Source organism: Dinoponera quadriceps, unplaced genomic scaffold (genome assembly GCF_001313825.1).
Source record: "Dinoponera quadriceps isolate SergipeBrazil2010 unplaced genomic scaffold, ASM131382v1 scaffold8983, whole genome shotgun sequence".
In the NCBI taxonomy this organism is placed as follows: Eukaryota; Metazoa; Arthropoda; class Insecta; order Hymenoptera; family Formicidae; genus Dinoponera; species Dinoponera quadriceps.
This window is the reverse complement of record NW_014566656.1, coordinates 60916-75519: the sequence shown is the minus strand read 5'-3', so window position 1 is coordinate 75519 and position 14604 is coordinate 60916. Positions and strand designations below refer to the sequence as shown.

Genomic DNA, 14604 nt, shown 5'->3' with positions numbered 1-14604 from the left:
AAATATGTTCTAACTTCAATATTTAACCTAAAAATTTTGGCGACCATTTTAATATAATGAAGCCAATCAGGGAAAGTTGCGACATTTCATTGAGAGAGAGTTGAGACGCTCTACCCTCCTTCGAGATGAGTCTTTATTCTTTCATAAATATTTAATCTACTGTCAGTCTTAATATTATTATCATTTTTCCATAAAATATTTGTTTTTATTGCTTATAATAACTTTAATAAGTCATTTTTATTTAATACTTTTATAAATGTTTTAATGAATGATATTAACAAATTATTTTGCTCCGATTCTCCCTATCATCTGTCCTATTTTTCCCAGGTACGGGGGAGATTTCGGGCAAATATTCGACTTAACAATTTATTTATGATCTTAATTTCTAAGATAGTTCATTCAAATTCGGTACGAACTTCCTCAGTAGAGTAACAAATTAGTCTCAAGTTCGTTGTTGCGAAATTTTGCGAATAACAAGACAGAAGACAAAATGTCAAAATTGTCCCAACTCCCCCTCATTACTTCTACTCACCGGGATTGAAACCAGGTGAAGACCCCCTTTCCCCCATCCTTGGATTTTACGAAGCTTAAATTTGCGCGGCCCGTGCGTGCTTTGCAGTTTCTATTTTCGTCTCGGGATCTGAAACCGTTAAAGGTAATTTTACGGTGTACAAGCGATGTGTTTCGCTCAGCCGACTCTGCCCGACGACACAAACAACAGTAGCGGAAAAGTAACGTTACTTATCTCGGGGTTAAGATTTAACGTGACGTCGGGAACGACGGTTCAGGTACTAAGTTTAGCTAACGCCGCGCGACTTTCCGACTCGTTCGTGCGCTCGTGATCCTGGGCATATGCTCGGCATTATCGGGAGAGACGCATTTAGCGCCGTACGAGCATAGAGAATACGAGCCATTGTCTGCATACGAGAGTGCACGCACATCGATCGAGCGCGTGCTTCGTGATATAAAATACGAATCTCTGCGCGTGGTCGGCGCGGCAACCACAGGTTGTAGGATCCCAGGTAACGCAGTCTGACTATATTCGCTGCGACAGTAAAAATATGGCTGGTATAACATTCTGCCAACTTTAATTACAACTACTTAGTTGCAAATATTATTTTGCTGAACTATTAGCTGCGGAAGCGTTATGACAGCTAATCAAAAAAGTCAAAATGCAGCCACAGCTATTTTAGCTGCATCAATAGCTGTGCCGTCGCTGTGATAGCTATAAGAAAAATTTAAACTAGCCACAGAGCCATTTTAGCTGCATTAATTGATGATATGAAGTCGCTGACAGTAATAACAAATGCCGCAATTCAGCCGCGATTATTTTAGCTGCATTAATGGTTGTAAAAGCACCAGCTGTAAAAACAGTCAAATCTAGCCCTAGCCATTTTGCTTCTTTGGGGTTAGAAAGTGAATAATCTAGCATCTCTGTATAATTTAGCCGTAGTTTATATATCACAGAGAAAACAAAAAGTAACATGGCTATCAATTTTATATTAAATTTAATACGTATCAGCGGTAATTAGGTGTTCATTTGTGCGGCTCTAAAATTACTATGTATCTATGCGTAGTTCCATAATCAGCGTAGGTATGAATTTGCGTCCGCGCTATTATATTTACATGTATATTACAAATTATGATAATTTGATTAATTAATATCTGAAATGATTGATTAATATCTAAATTTGATTTAAGGCGAAGACGAGATTCTCCGGGGTTCAATCCTAGTTGAATCAAAAATTTTCCTTTAATTCTCCTCTCAATATTTTTACGTAATTTTAAAATTAAAATTCAACTTTCGTCGAATACTAATTCACATGTGAAAAACTCCGTTCATTAGGTTGTTTATTTTTATTCCGACCGCCACTGCTGCAACGTGACAACTTCATTGTAATAAAATAGTTGCGCAGCCAAATGGCCGCGACATCGTTTTCAAAGTCTAAAACTGCTGCCTCACTTTTTGCCGCTACAACTTTGTCAAAATGTTACAGTGACGTTTTACGGCGCAGTAGCTGTGTGTGCTGGACAGAAGCGCTGCGATTTAAGCTGCGGCAACGTTATCGTTTCAAAGCTCCGTGTGCTACTTGCGATGCACGTGTTCTTCCATTCCGTTCGGTGTCTATCCCATCGTCTTGACTCCGTCGTTGCGCAAATATCCGAAGGCCTCCTGAGCCTCGTCGGAACCTTGCTCGAGCGGCACCTAGGGAGAGAGCCGGCCCTCTCCCGGCGCGATCGATGTCCGATTTCCTATTTTCATCATTTAGCAGCGCGAATGTCCGCGCGACGAGTCTCGACGGGCATTAAACATGCACGACATCCTGTCTCGGATAAAACTTGTAGAAGTTTCCCGCGGTCTGGCGCGCGCCACGGTATTGTCGCATCGAGCATACTCGGAGTGTATACGTCGTTAGTGCGTGGATAAGTAAGTACGTCGCAGCGACGTGTTCGTGCAGAGAACTCTTTCGCGGGACCATTGACCGGGTAAGCGCGGAACACGATCGATTTCGCGCTCCTCGCATAGATTTCCGCCTCGCATGCCGTCTTCTTCCCGCCGCTTATCCTATTTGCGTTCCTACGTGATACTTGGAACTACGATCCCCGTCCGGCGAATTTAGATTGTGTCGTAATGCCTCGCGTCATCGTCGTCGGCCGATCATCATAGTCATTACTCCTTTCAACCTCGGTGCTCAGGCTTCCCGTTCCACGCCGCTGAAACGCACTGAAACGGCGGCAGTTTGCCGTTCAACTTTTTTACCAAAGTTACTGACTTCGATGTCATGTGAACGTCGCTTATTCCGCTTCCTACAAATGAACTGTGTTTAAAGCTGAACCCTCCTTCTTTTCCGGAATCGGCTGTTTATGTGCGCTGATATATCCTGTGATGTCGCTCGAATATGCTCTCTAAAATGCAGTCAGTGTACTACTATTGAATACTACTATTGAATATACACATATTGAAAATCAGTCAATAATCACTGGTGATCATAGTAGTATAAGTATGGCACTGTAAATCAGTTAAATTTCGCCGCGAAAGTCCATTAATAGCAATGGCTGTTTCTATCAGAGAAATTTCACTGCAGAAACAATACAAAAAAATATTATTTATTATTTCTTTTTTATTATATTAATCATATTCTTAAAATGCTGTCTATGTTTTTAATGTAAATATTATTATGTGTGTTCAATTGATTTAATTTATATCGTATTTCAATATATGTACAAAAACACGCTTGAGAGGACTCTGGCTCGTGAGTCTGCTACCATACGAACTACGTCAAATACGACATATGATTGAATGCATATATCGTATATAGCATAATACATATATAATGCATATTTGTATACAGGCTGTCCCTAATAGACTAATAGAGATAACTTCGTGAGGGTATAGAATGGATTGAGATAAATAAAAATGTTTTGTATCATTTTGCAATTAACACACAAAATTATTAATAATTGAAAGAGACCATTTATAGAAGCTTCTTTAATTAACAACTCAAAAACTTGCGTACATCAGTGATAGGTTTAAGGTTCGACGTTCAAGGTTATCAATATATCGATATCTCTCGCTAAGTACAGCTGTAACAGCTGTCATATATTTGTAGATTAGGCCACTCTGAATAAAAATATCTTTTACCATTTTGCAAATAATACGTAAAACTTTTATTAATTATTATTATTTAATTATTAGTTATTAATTAAAGAAGTCTCTATACAGGGCCATTTTCGGTAATCAATAACTCGAAATATTATGTGTTGTTTGCAAAATGGTACAGGACTTTTTTGTTCATCTCAATCTGTTTTCACGAAGTTTGTCCTTGTTGATCTGGAACACCCTGCATACAGAGTGTCGCAGCATAAGGAGAACATCTAATATTTCCTTTGTATTTTTAATCATACGAGACATGTTTAGAGCACAATTTGAATGGTTTCGGAGGAGAAATAATAATGGAAGGAAAATTTGTTTACGATTATTTTTTCAAATTTTTATAATCCCTACATTTAAGCCCCCAAGATATTTAGGTATTCTCCTTATTGATGGGGCATTGTATATTTCTGCTACGGGACGCACAACAGCGATTTGCAGTGAATTTTTCAATTCGCCAAAATCAGTGAATAATACAAAAAAGCTAAGTGGAAGTATTTCCATTAAAAATTAGTGAATACTCATTGATTGTTATATCACTGATACAATACTGTTTTGCTGATTAAATCAGTGACATTTTCACCAATTCGATTTAAGAGAGTGGATTATCGTTCTGCACTTCTCCCCGCTTTATTTGTTCCCCATTGAGGAAACGGAGTTGTTTCTCGTCGATGATTCGTCGATTCTACTCCTTTTCTCCACGAATGATTCTAAAATAGGCGTTGTTTCTTGCGATCAATTTTGGTCACCCTTTCAAATACAAATCGCACCGAACTGTGCGATGTATGCGTGTGTGTACGTGCTTCCTAGCGATATCCATCGATCCGCTTTTAAAGGGGCGTTCACACCGACGATATGTACGTATACGCGCACTAGCGGTGTCGAGAGGAGGCGCAGAAAGAGCAAGAGAGAGAGGGAGAATAGGTTCTTCGCGGCAGTCCCAGGGGACCAATGACCCCCTCGTCTGGCTCGATCACTGTGTCGCGATGCTCGTCACCAGGCGACTTTATAAACGATACCGCGAACTCGGACGGATCGCGAATGTTTTCGACGAGTTATTGCTAGATCCGAAGAGGGGAAAGCGAAGGCAAGAGCTAGAGGCCGAGAGAAATGGATAGAGGAAGCGAGTTAGAGAAAGTGAACTACCGACGACAACGACGACGACGAAGTTGGGCAGAAGCTACAGAAGACGGAAGGAAGAACGAGATAGAACATAGAAAACGCGAACGAGATAGGTGAAGGGGGGAGTGAAAAGGGGGAAGAACGACGGCCAGACAAGACCGAGGGAACGGAGGAAAACGTAGAAGAAGAGGGACAGAGAAGGACGATGAGAAATCTCTCCCTCTCTCTCTCTCTCTCTCTCTCTCTCTCTCTGCGTCGAATTTTTCTTCCTCTAACTTTCAGTCGTTCTCCTCGTTCTCTACTTTTTAGTTTTGTCCGTTCTTAATCCCCCTCTCTCTCTCTCTCTCTCCCTCTTTTCCTTCCTCTCTCGTTCCGTCTTTCTTTTTCCTTCGGTCTCGATAGCGTCTTCCTTTCTCTTGGGTTTTCTTCTTCTTCCTGCGGCGGGAACGTGGGCGTGGACGTGGGCGAGGTGAGTCTTCAGGGCCGGCGAGCATCGACCGAACCGGCCGGACGTCTCGTAAATCGCGTCGGTCTCCGGATCCTCTCGAATCGTCGATAGATACGTCCCTGCCGATCCAATTCTATGGCGGGAGATCTCCTGAGATTCCATCGTGGTAGAATGGAATCGGGTTGGAGTATGCTGCTACACGAGAAATATCGCCGACAATCATTGTAGTTAGCCACGTTGTAAGCAGAGGATTCGATTAGTTCGACCTCTCGTTCGGGGGATCGATCTCTATAAGTCCTCGAAGAGAATAAACCGAAGACGCTCGATCGGTTCGGCGATCGTAGTTAAAATGTATTCACGTATAATACACATTTACTTCTCCAGCACAAGCGCGTGGAAATATATTGTATATATTGTACATAAGGTACATTAGAATGTATATCTGAATACTATTGATAAATTTACAGGACAGATTTTACGTTGAAAGGTAAGTAAAAATGTTTAGTAAACATATGCCCGCGAAAGCTTGATTTTTTATATATAGACTTATATATAGGTTTTTTATATATAGATACATCAGAAGATGACAACGGTGAAAGAAAATGTGTCACAATAAGCAGGTTAAGAATACTAATATAATACTTTTTGTCTGTTTTTGAAAATAATACTTATCAATTTTAATATTTCTGAATTAATTAACCGAAGAATCACTCATTGTGATGTTAGTATATTATTACCAATGATATATATTATTACCATTGATATTTGTCATAAGTGAAATTATAAAAACGTATTATTTTCTCTTGACATCATGGATGCCCACAGATGTCAATTGTGCACTGATAAGGACAGACATCTTGAACAAATTTTATAACAGAATGTGTCTAGTCATTTATTTGTATTAAACACGCTTAATGAATGAAATGTACCTTTTTTAAACTGAACGTGTGACAGTTGTATCTCAGAAACTGTTTGAAGATATATATATATATGTTTATTTATATTTATATAAAATTTTACATATATGTATAATTTTATACATATATAAAGACGTTTTTACTTATTTTTTTGTATATAGAATATTCTATGAGAATATTCTATCTTGTGAGTTTATCGATTGAGTTCAGATATACTCCGTATGTTATAAATATATATTCTATATGTATTGTATATAAGTTATATATATAAGTTATTGTATATAAATATATATAAGTTTGTCCTCTATTTGGCATAACAGTACCCGTGCAAATAATGTAAATTCATAGTAAAAGGTGATTGACTGTTCTTAAGACGCGATTTGAATGCTCACCTCAACTCACCTCGCTATTATATACCGCGAGATTATACCTGTCGATGTGTGTAATTACGCTTATCAGGATCGCTTACGGTTTGTTATGTGTAGCATCGGCGTGTGCATTAATTATACGTGAACAGGGATGACACTTCGCCGTTTCCTTGCGTAATAATTCATCGTTACATCATTTCGGACGAACGAATTAATGATTGGAGCGTCTGCTTTTTAAATTATCGCCTGATTACAGTTCGCCTCTCCATGTGCCTCTTACGACACGCGTGTCAACGCGTTCTTATCAAACGGATGATGCACATCACCATTCTGTTGATTTGCAAAGTCGTACGAGGAATAGCAATTGCGACGATATCGACGCTACTGCCATATGTATTCCCAGCCGAATCGTTTTTCTTCTTTTCTTTCTTTTAACAAGATATACACGGTCATGTGCGCAACGGCGCGATTATGTAAAAGAATTATGCAAGAAGGAACGTTGCATTATGCAAGCAAATATTGGAGAAAAACATGTCTATCTGAACCGCGAATCGCGAAGTTGTCCGCGCGTTTATTTATTTCGTCGATGTCGAAATCCTCGTGTTTCAATCACGTTGCTCAGATTTCCACGCATCATCCATGTAGGGTGAATATCCGTAGAAACGCGAGTACCAGGACGAGATACACGCACGGACGGGCCGCGATCCTCTCTCTGCCGAGATCGTTACTCCGGAATAACAAATTGATTTCCCCCCTTCTTTCCTCCCTGTCTGCCACACTCGCTCCGTTCATCCGGCCTTCCGCGAGAGGGTTAAACCCTGCTACGAGAACGAAATAGAGAGAAAGAGAGAGAGAGAGAGAGAGAGATTTTTGCTTCCTGTCCGGCGCTCCCCGCGCTTTCAAATTCCCCGCCCGACCGTTCGCCGCGATCGATGAGCGTTCGTGTCGTCACACGACGACCCTCCTCTAATGCCTCTCCCTCTCATTAAAGCCGTCCGTCCGTCCGCTCCACGGAGAGTAGCGTTCTAATGCTATTTACACAAGTGCTTCGCCGTGGCGAAAGGGCTTTCGGGACCGCTCCGTCGTCGTGCACGGGCTTGCGTACGTGGCGGCGGCTCCTGGTGCTCTCTCGCCTTTACATCAGGCTCGATCAAGCACCGTGTAATCCCACGCTGGTTTCGGGACTCTCGGCGACGCCGGTCGCTTTGTCTTCGCCGAGACGAGGCGACGCTACGCCGACGTACGTGCTATTAATTGCCGACGACGTCCACACCGTTTACCCTGCGTTTCATTAGCGAGACATGCGGATACCGCGTGTCGACTCCAGGACACACACACACACATACACACACACTCTCTCTCTCTCTCTCTCTGTTGCAAATCGATATCTATTTCCCCAGGCTTAGAAGATCCTGCGTCTCGCTTCTCGTGCTCGTCCGTGCTGAGGTTGGGACTGCGAACCCTCATCGGAAAAAGAACTCGTGCTTTTCTCGACCAGGTATCGAGAAATGCGTTCTACGCGAGACTTATTTTCGGTTTAACCTTCGAATAACAAGGTTGGGTCGGATCAGACCGGATTTGTATTCTAACGCTTTCGCGCATGCGCTTGTGAGGCGTTATATATAGGCGGATATTTTACATATTTTGCGATATATTTTATTTACTTTTAAATATTTTCTAACTTATTGTGAGGACAAAAAGTGCCTAGTGTCGAAAAAATAAGTTGAAAGAATCACAAAATGCTTCCACCGATCAGATCCGATCTACCCTGTTATATGAGTGCATGGACCTTATTCAATTCGAGTTAAGGGGTTATATATATACCCGAGTGTCCTCGAAGAAACGATTAATGTTTAAGTTTTTCGGCTGACCACGTTATTGAACATAATAGAAAATCTTTCGTTCAAATGTTAACATTTTCTTGTATTACCGATTTTTTGCTAATATTTCAATGTCACATTAACACATAGCTCGTATGTTATTATTTTTGTAGTGTTTTCATATATTAAATTTATGTCAATTTAGTAATTTGACTTTTTTATGTATCATTTAAAAATGTAACATTATTTTGAATTATTTTAGGAAATCAACATTTTTTAAAGTTATTTTAACGTTAACATAAGTAAGCAAGTCTTCAAATAATCATAAACTTTGACATATGAAATAGTCAAAAATGACTAAAAAATGTTTCTATTACGAATAATCTAAGTAATTAATTGCATTGTTAATGTAACAAGAGAAATGTGTTTTTCAAAATTATGTTAAAATGTAATATTTATTTTGTTCACATCATACAGACAATATATTTCAGCAACATTTTTTACACGTTAATTTAACTATTTTTTAATTATTCTTTGTATTATTATTTCTGACAACGTACTTTAAGTTGACACAACAAACAACATATATAAATGTAGAACAAAATGTGTTTGTGTCAAATAAATAACATTTTCTATGTGTTAAGAAATAACACACGAAATATGTTATTTTAACACCAAATTTAGAATGAACTTTGTGGGACGTACGAAAAATGTTAAAATTAACGTTTTATTTCTTATTGTGTAAAGATATCCTTTTGAAGGATGATTCTTCATATTTTTATTTATTAGGTGCGCAAATTAATTCGGTGCTTTTTTTTTAAAGAAATTGAACCTTTATTTACAAAAAAAATAATAAACATATCAATTTTCAAAATATTTGCCATCATTTTCTAATACTTTTCCATCTATCGGTTAGCTGACGAATCTCCTCTCGAAAAAAAAACGGCGCTTCGATGAAATCGTCAATGCATTTTCTCTTCCACGCTTTTAAAGTGTGTATCAGCCAAGTGGTGTTGGTTGAAACGATCGGAATAGATGATAATTCGAAGGGACTAAATCCGGTGAATAAGTCGCATGAGGGAGAACTTCCCAGAAAAAAATAATCCAACGAATAAATAGTGTTCTTCAACCTTTTTGCGACGTACAGCCGAGCGTTATCGTACTGCAAGATGATTCTTGCCGCGTTCTACGGCCAGTAAACGGTCTTTTCCTCTTTATTTCGTCGCTCAAACAAATGATTTGTTGTTGGTGATACTCAGCATTAATTATTTGACCAGATTGCACCAACTGATGATATATCACGCCTTTCATATCTCATCAAATAGGCAATAAAACTTCTTTTGCGTGAATATTGGATTTCGCGGTCGATGTTGACGGTGGATCAGGCGGTAGCGAGCTTCACGGAAACAGTAATAACAGCGTTACACTGAGAGAAAATTACAGCTATTTTCGGTGCCAACAATGTCCTTTTGTTATTTTAACCACAAAAAGATTAGTAGTAACACGCATGTTAGATTATTATCATTGCCACTATAATAACATTTACTAGAAAAATAGTTCTCTCGACTATTTTTGTGGCTAAAATAACAAAAGAATATTATTGCCGCCGAAAATAACGGTAATTTTCTCTCAGTGTACACATCAACTTTTTGTAATGGGCTTCATGTAATATATAAATAAAAATGTCGAGCAACACCCCACGAAAGGACATCTTCACAAAGTCAATAATGTGGTCAGCAGAAAAACTCAAATATTGGGCGTTTTTCGAGCCGGTTGGACGTATGTAACCCTTTTATTGAAACTCACACACGTGCGAGCACGGGTGCACACGTGCGCATTTTTCATCAAGATGAAAACGCCGTGGGACGCGTTCGTGGCGTGATTTTTCCACCGGGAACGACGATTGCTAATCTCTGCTCGACTCAGCTGGAATTCGCGTTCCGTGAAGTGTAAGCGACTCGTTGTCTTATGTACCGTCACACATCGTGTCATCGTATGGTCGACATATAGGTCTTCGGTCTAATCAAATCCCAGTTCAAGGCTAATTTATTAAAGTAGCTTCCCGGCCATGTCACTGCGAACATAATAAATGAAGCGATCCGTCGTAGGAATAACGATCGCAGACGTGTCCTCCCTACCGTGAAAGAAAATTAGCATACCGCCGTTGGGCATCCTTTACCCTTTCTACCCACGTATCGTTATCGATTCCTTCGGATCTATACCCGAGCCTATGAATCCTAAATATGCGGGCTTGCGCAACCGCGTCTCGTTCTCCTCCTCCTCCACCTCCTCGTCGTCGACGTTGTCTCGTCGTCCTCGATGTCTTCGTTGTCTTCGTGCGAGCGCAGACAATGAACGTAGGACGAAAAACGACGACACGACCCAGTTTCGCGTCGTGCCAATGGCTGATCGTGCAACACCGGCAACAGCGAGTCTCCGCTTGACGGTCCTAATTAGCGAAGTCTCGATCCGCCAATTAGTGGTCGACGGTGGCGCAGGATCGAGTTTAGAAATTTTCCGAGCGAGTCATCGACGGGGAGAGACCGGTGAGGAATTCCTCGTAGGATTAAAGTCGCGAGTTTCGCGAACGCAGCGGGGCGAGCAGTGCTGCCAAAAATCCCCGATGTCCGCTGTACACGCAATTTCGGGGATTCTATTCTGAGCGCGTCCGTGCGCGGTTCCTTCGAATCGCCGAGGATGCCGCGCCGGACATCGCACCATCTCTCTCGATGAATCTCCCTCTTTCTCTCTCGCGCGTGCGATCATTTCCGACTAGAAATTTACCTCATGGTTCAGATCAGGTTGATCTTAACTGATTGACGGGTCCATTCGGGGAAGGTTGTACTGTCGGGTTCTAAGAAGGCATATAACGCCGCGTGGTAATCAGGATTTTAATCAGGATAATGTTTTCATCGGGTTATACTATTGAAACCTTATCACGTTTCACCTCAAGTAACGGCAAGGACTATGATTAAATTAAGATTGATAAATAGCAGGGAGTGCTGAACTAAAAAGCACCTACAAAATATAAATCGAAGAACAGATATTATTAGAATTGGATGATTTTTTACTTTAATAATGCAAGTAATGTATATATATATATATAGAAGCAAATAAATCATTTGCATTATCAAAATAGAAAATCGTCCAATTCTAACAATAATTGTTTTTCGAATTATATACGCACAAAGTGTTTGAAACTTTTTTGCCAAGTCGAAGTGTGCAGGTGTCAATTAAATCAAAATGAATAGAAAAGTTACGTACTATTTTGCAAAATTTGCAATAATTACTTAATAATTGTAAAATGGTATATGACTTTTCTATTCAGTTTAATCTGTTTTACCTACACACCATGGATGTACCGAAAATTTTTAGATACTCCGTAATAAGTTTTAAAAAAATGTACAGTCGATGAATGATAGTTTAGTTAAATTTTATATAAAATATATGTGAATTTATTACAAAATTTTTTTATAATTTAAAAGTAGAAAAATGGCAAGTATTTTAATAAAAAAAAAATAGAAAATAAAGTTTTTATTAATCAAACCTACTATAGTAAATTTGCTAAAAGGTCCGTGTTAGAAACTGATATTGCAAGTCATAGTAGGTAAAGATCCCGAAAAGGATATGATCAGTGAAACTTTATAAAATAATACATTAGGATAATAACGAAGTTCTGATACACTGGGAAAAGGATTTCGTAATAAGTACTAGAATTTGCTGAATATTTACCGAAATCAAATATTCGATTACTGCAATCAAATAACTTAGTCCCATTTACTGTATATACAGTACTGTAGTTCCATATATTGTATATTTAATATACTGAACTAAATTACTTGGTTGCAGTAATCAAATATTTGGTCGGCAAATATTCACAAAATTTTCGTTCTTATTACTAAATTCTTTCTTTCAATGTATACACCTAATGTAACCTCGCAAAGGTCTTCCTTAATCAATTTCCATCAGTATGATTAGGTTCATCATCATGGTAATGATTACTTTGCGTTCACCTAGTAGTTCACCTAGTAGTTGGAACCTTGTCTAGCATCAAGTATATCTGATGACAATTTCTAGTCGAGTTGTCCTCTCTATTTCCCACGTCGCGATATTTTCCTCGTGCATCCACCGCCCCGTTCCAATTACGCTAACGACGCCCATCAATCCTCCTTTCGACCGAGGAAGCGTGTAACAGTAGGTCACGCTGTGTCGACGTAGGAGGCGCGATACCGAGCAGTTTCTCGGTCGTTCGGCTGCGCTCGGTCTAATTTAAATATTTAACAGTGTTGATGTACAGACGTGCGACAGATCGGCTCGTTATAAGCTCCGAGTGACAAGCGCCCCGGCGGAATTTGTTAGGCGCGTCGCGCGGCTAACCGCGCGCCGCCGAGTCGCGTTAGCACCGTCGCCGTATTAAGATGCAAATGAACCTCGTGCGCTGTGACGGCAATCGCCGTCATCGAGTCGCGAGTCGATATGCCAGCCCGACGTCAAACGGAATCGCGAAACGCCCCGTAGGTAGCGCCTCTCCGATCTTCTCCAGTATGCATAAAGCATCGACATGACGAATTTCGTGAGGGACGAGCGGATCGATGGAAATGGTGTAAATTTAATTGTACGGCCCACCGTCGGCGAGAATACACACGGACGTCATTTGCATGACCGAGTGCGTTCCCGCGTGTTAATTGTAGACACGGAAGGGATCAGAATGTACTTCCTTCCGCCGCGCGGACACTTTACGTCGCTCGCGAGGGAGACCGGAACGACCGGCGTCGTCTACTTCACCGTCGCTTCGACGATGACGTCGTCGTCCTCCCTTTGTCCGACTCCTTCTCCTTCGTGACTTCGCCGAAGGTTAACAGTATTGTTTTCGTGCAGTCACGGTTTATCGTGGTCGTTATTAAGGCCGACCTATTTGCACCCGAGTAAGCGAGACATCGACGGCCACTTTGTTCCTTTTTTCTCTTGTTTTTTTTTTATTTTCCCTGTTTCACGTCTTTCGCTCTATAAATATATCCGACGTGTGCTGTCCGCGCGCGCGAATTACCGCGCCGCTGTGTTTCATCGGACGTTACGTTTTCTCAATGAGAGTTTAATTCTACTGCTCAGTTTGCATAATTGGACGACTCTGTCGACGACGACATGAACGCCGTCGAATCGCGAATCGAACGTGTGTCGTTCCCACCGTTTACGACGGCGAATTCATCAACCGTCCGAGACATTCAAGTCGGAGGAGGCCGTGCGATAATTCGACAAGTGTGCTTCCACCTTTTGGCACAGATGCCGACGCGAGAAACATGTTCACTTTTAGAGAGACGCGTAAGTCAGATGTAATAACCGTGTTCTACCCTCCAAATTTCTTCGGGTGAAATTTCATCCGAAAAATAGAAGTGACAATCGGGTCATCCGAATTCATGTGACTTTTCATTAATATAGAGTGAATGTTCCACTCGGAATAGTCGAGTGAATATTTCCCTTAAAAATTAATCGGGTGGATTAAAAATCCACTGTAAGTTAAGCCAAGCATACTCTTGCGATTCCAAGATGGTATTTTTGTTTCGAGCGAATTTTCATTCGTTTTGAGTGAGACTTTACTGTAGTTTTAAAGGCTCGGAAAAAATCTTTTTTTTCTACTAAAGAAACCAAAAATATGCGAAAAAATAGAAGAAAATCGATTTTTTTAGAATCGTAGATTTTATTTCGAGAAAAGACGATGGGTAAAATGGGCTGATTTCGGTCCTTAAATTGACAAGTAAAAACGAAGTATGTTCATTCGTAGTTCTTGAGCTGCTGAATCTGATTCTGACTTTAAAAAATTTTTTATTTCTCGGAAAATGATTAAAATCAACATATGATACTATTAAATATACAAGGAGTTGTTATAAAAATAGTATATTAATGAAAATGTAAAATTATAATAAAGTAAATATTATAATTATATAATAATAACAACATAATATTATAATATTTAAATATTATATTATAATATTGGGAAGAATATTTTTAAACATCCAGATCCGCTTTGATCGAATAAGGAATTCTTCATTTATTAATGTTTTTAGTGTCAACAAAATTTACATATCGGTCGATTTTAATTTAATATCATATTTAAATATTATATTATAATATTTAAATATTATATTATAATATTGGAAAGAATATTTTTGAATATCCAGATCCGCTTTGATCGAATAAGGCCTTCTTCATTTATTAGTGTTTTTAGTGTCAATAAAATTTACATATATAAAATCGACAAAATTTACATATTAAAATCGAC

The 14604-nt window shown here is 39.6% G+C and overlaps 1 protein-coding gene across 3 annotated transcripts in view; it reads right to left on the bottom strand.

Annotated features, from left to right (window-relative positions):
• Window positions 1–14604, bottom strand: part of LOC106751399 — a 41377-nt gene that overhangs the window by 21861 nt on the left and 4912 nt on the right. For 2 of the 3 annotated variants that reach the window (XR_001375051.1, XM_014632281.1), the window contains exon 2: window positions 533–640. The exons of the other annotated variant lie outside the window; for it this stretch is intronic. Coding sequence is in view for 1 of the 2 variants with exons in the window: in XM_014632281.1 (XP_014487767.1) it covers window positions 533–640 (108 nt within the window). In the remaining variant the exon portion in view is untranslated. The remainder of the gene's footprint in view (window positions 1–532; window positions 641–14604) is intronic. 3 annotated transcript variants of the gene reach the window in all.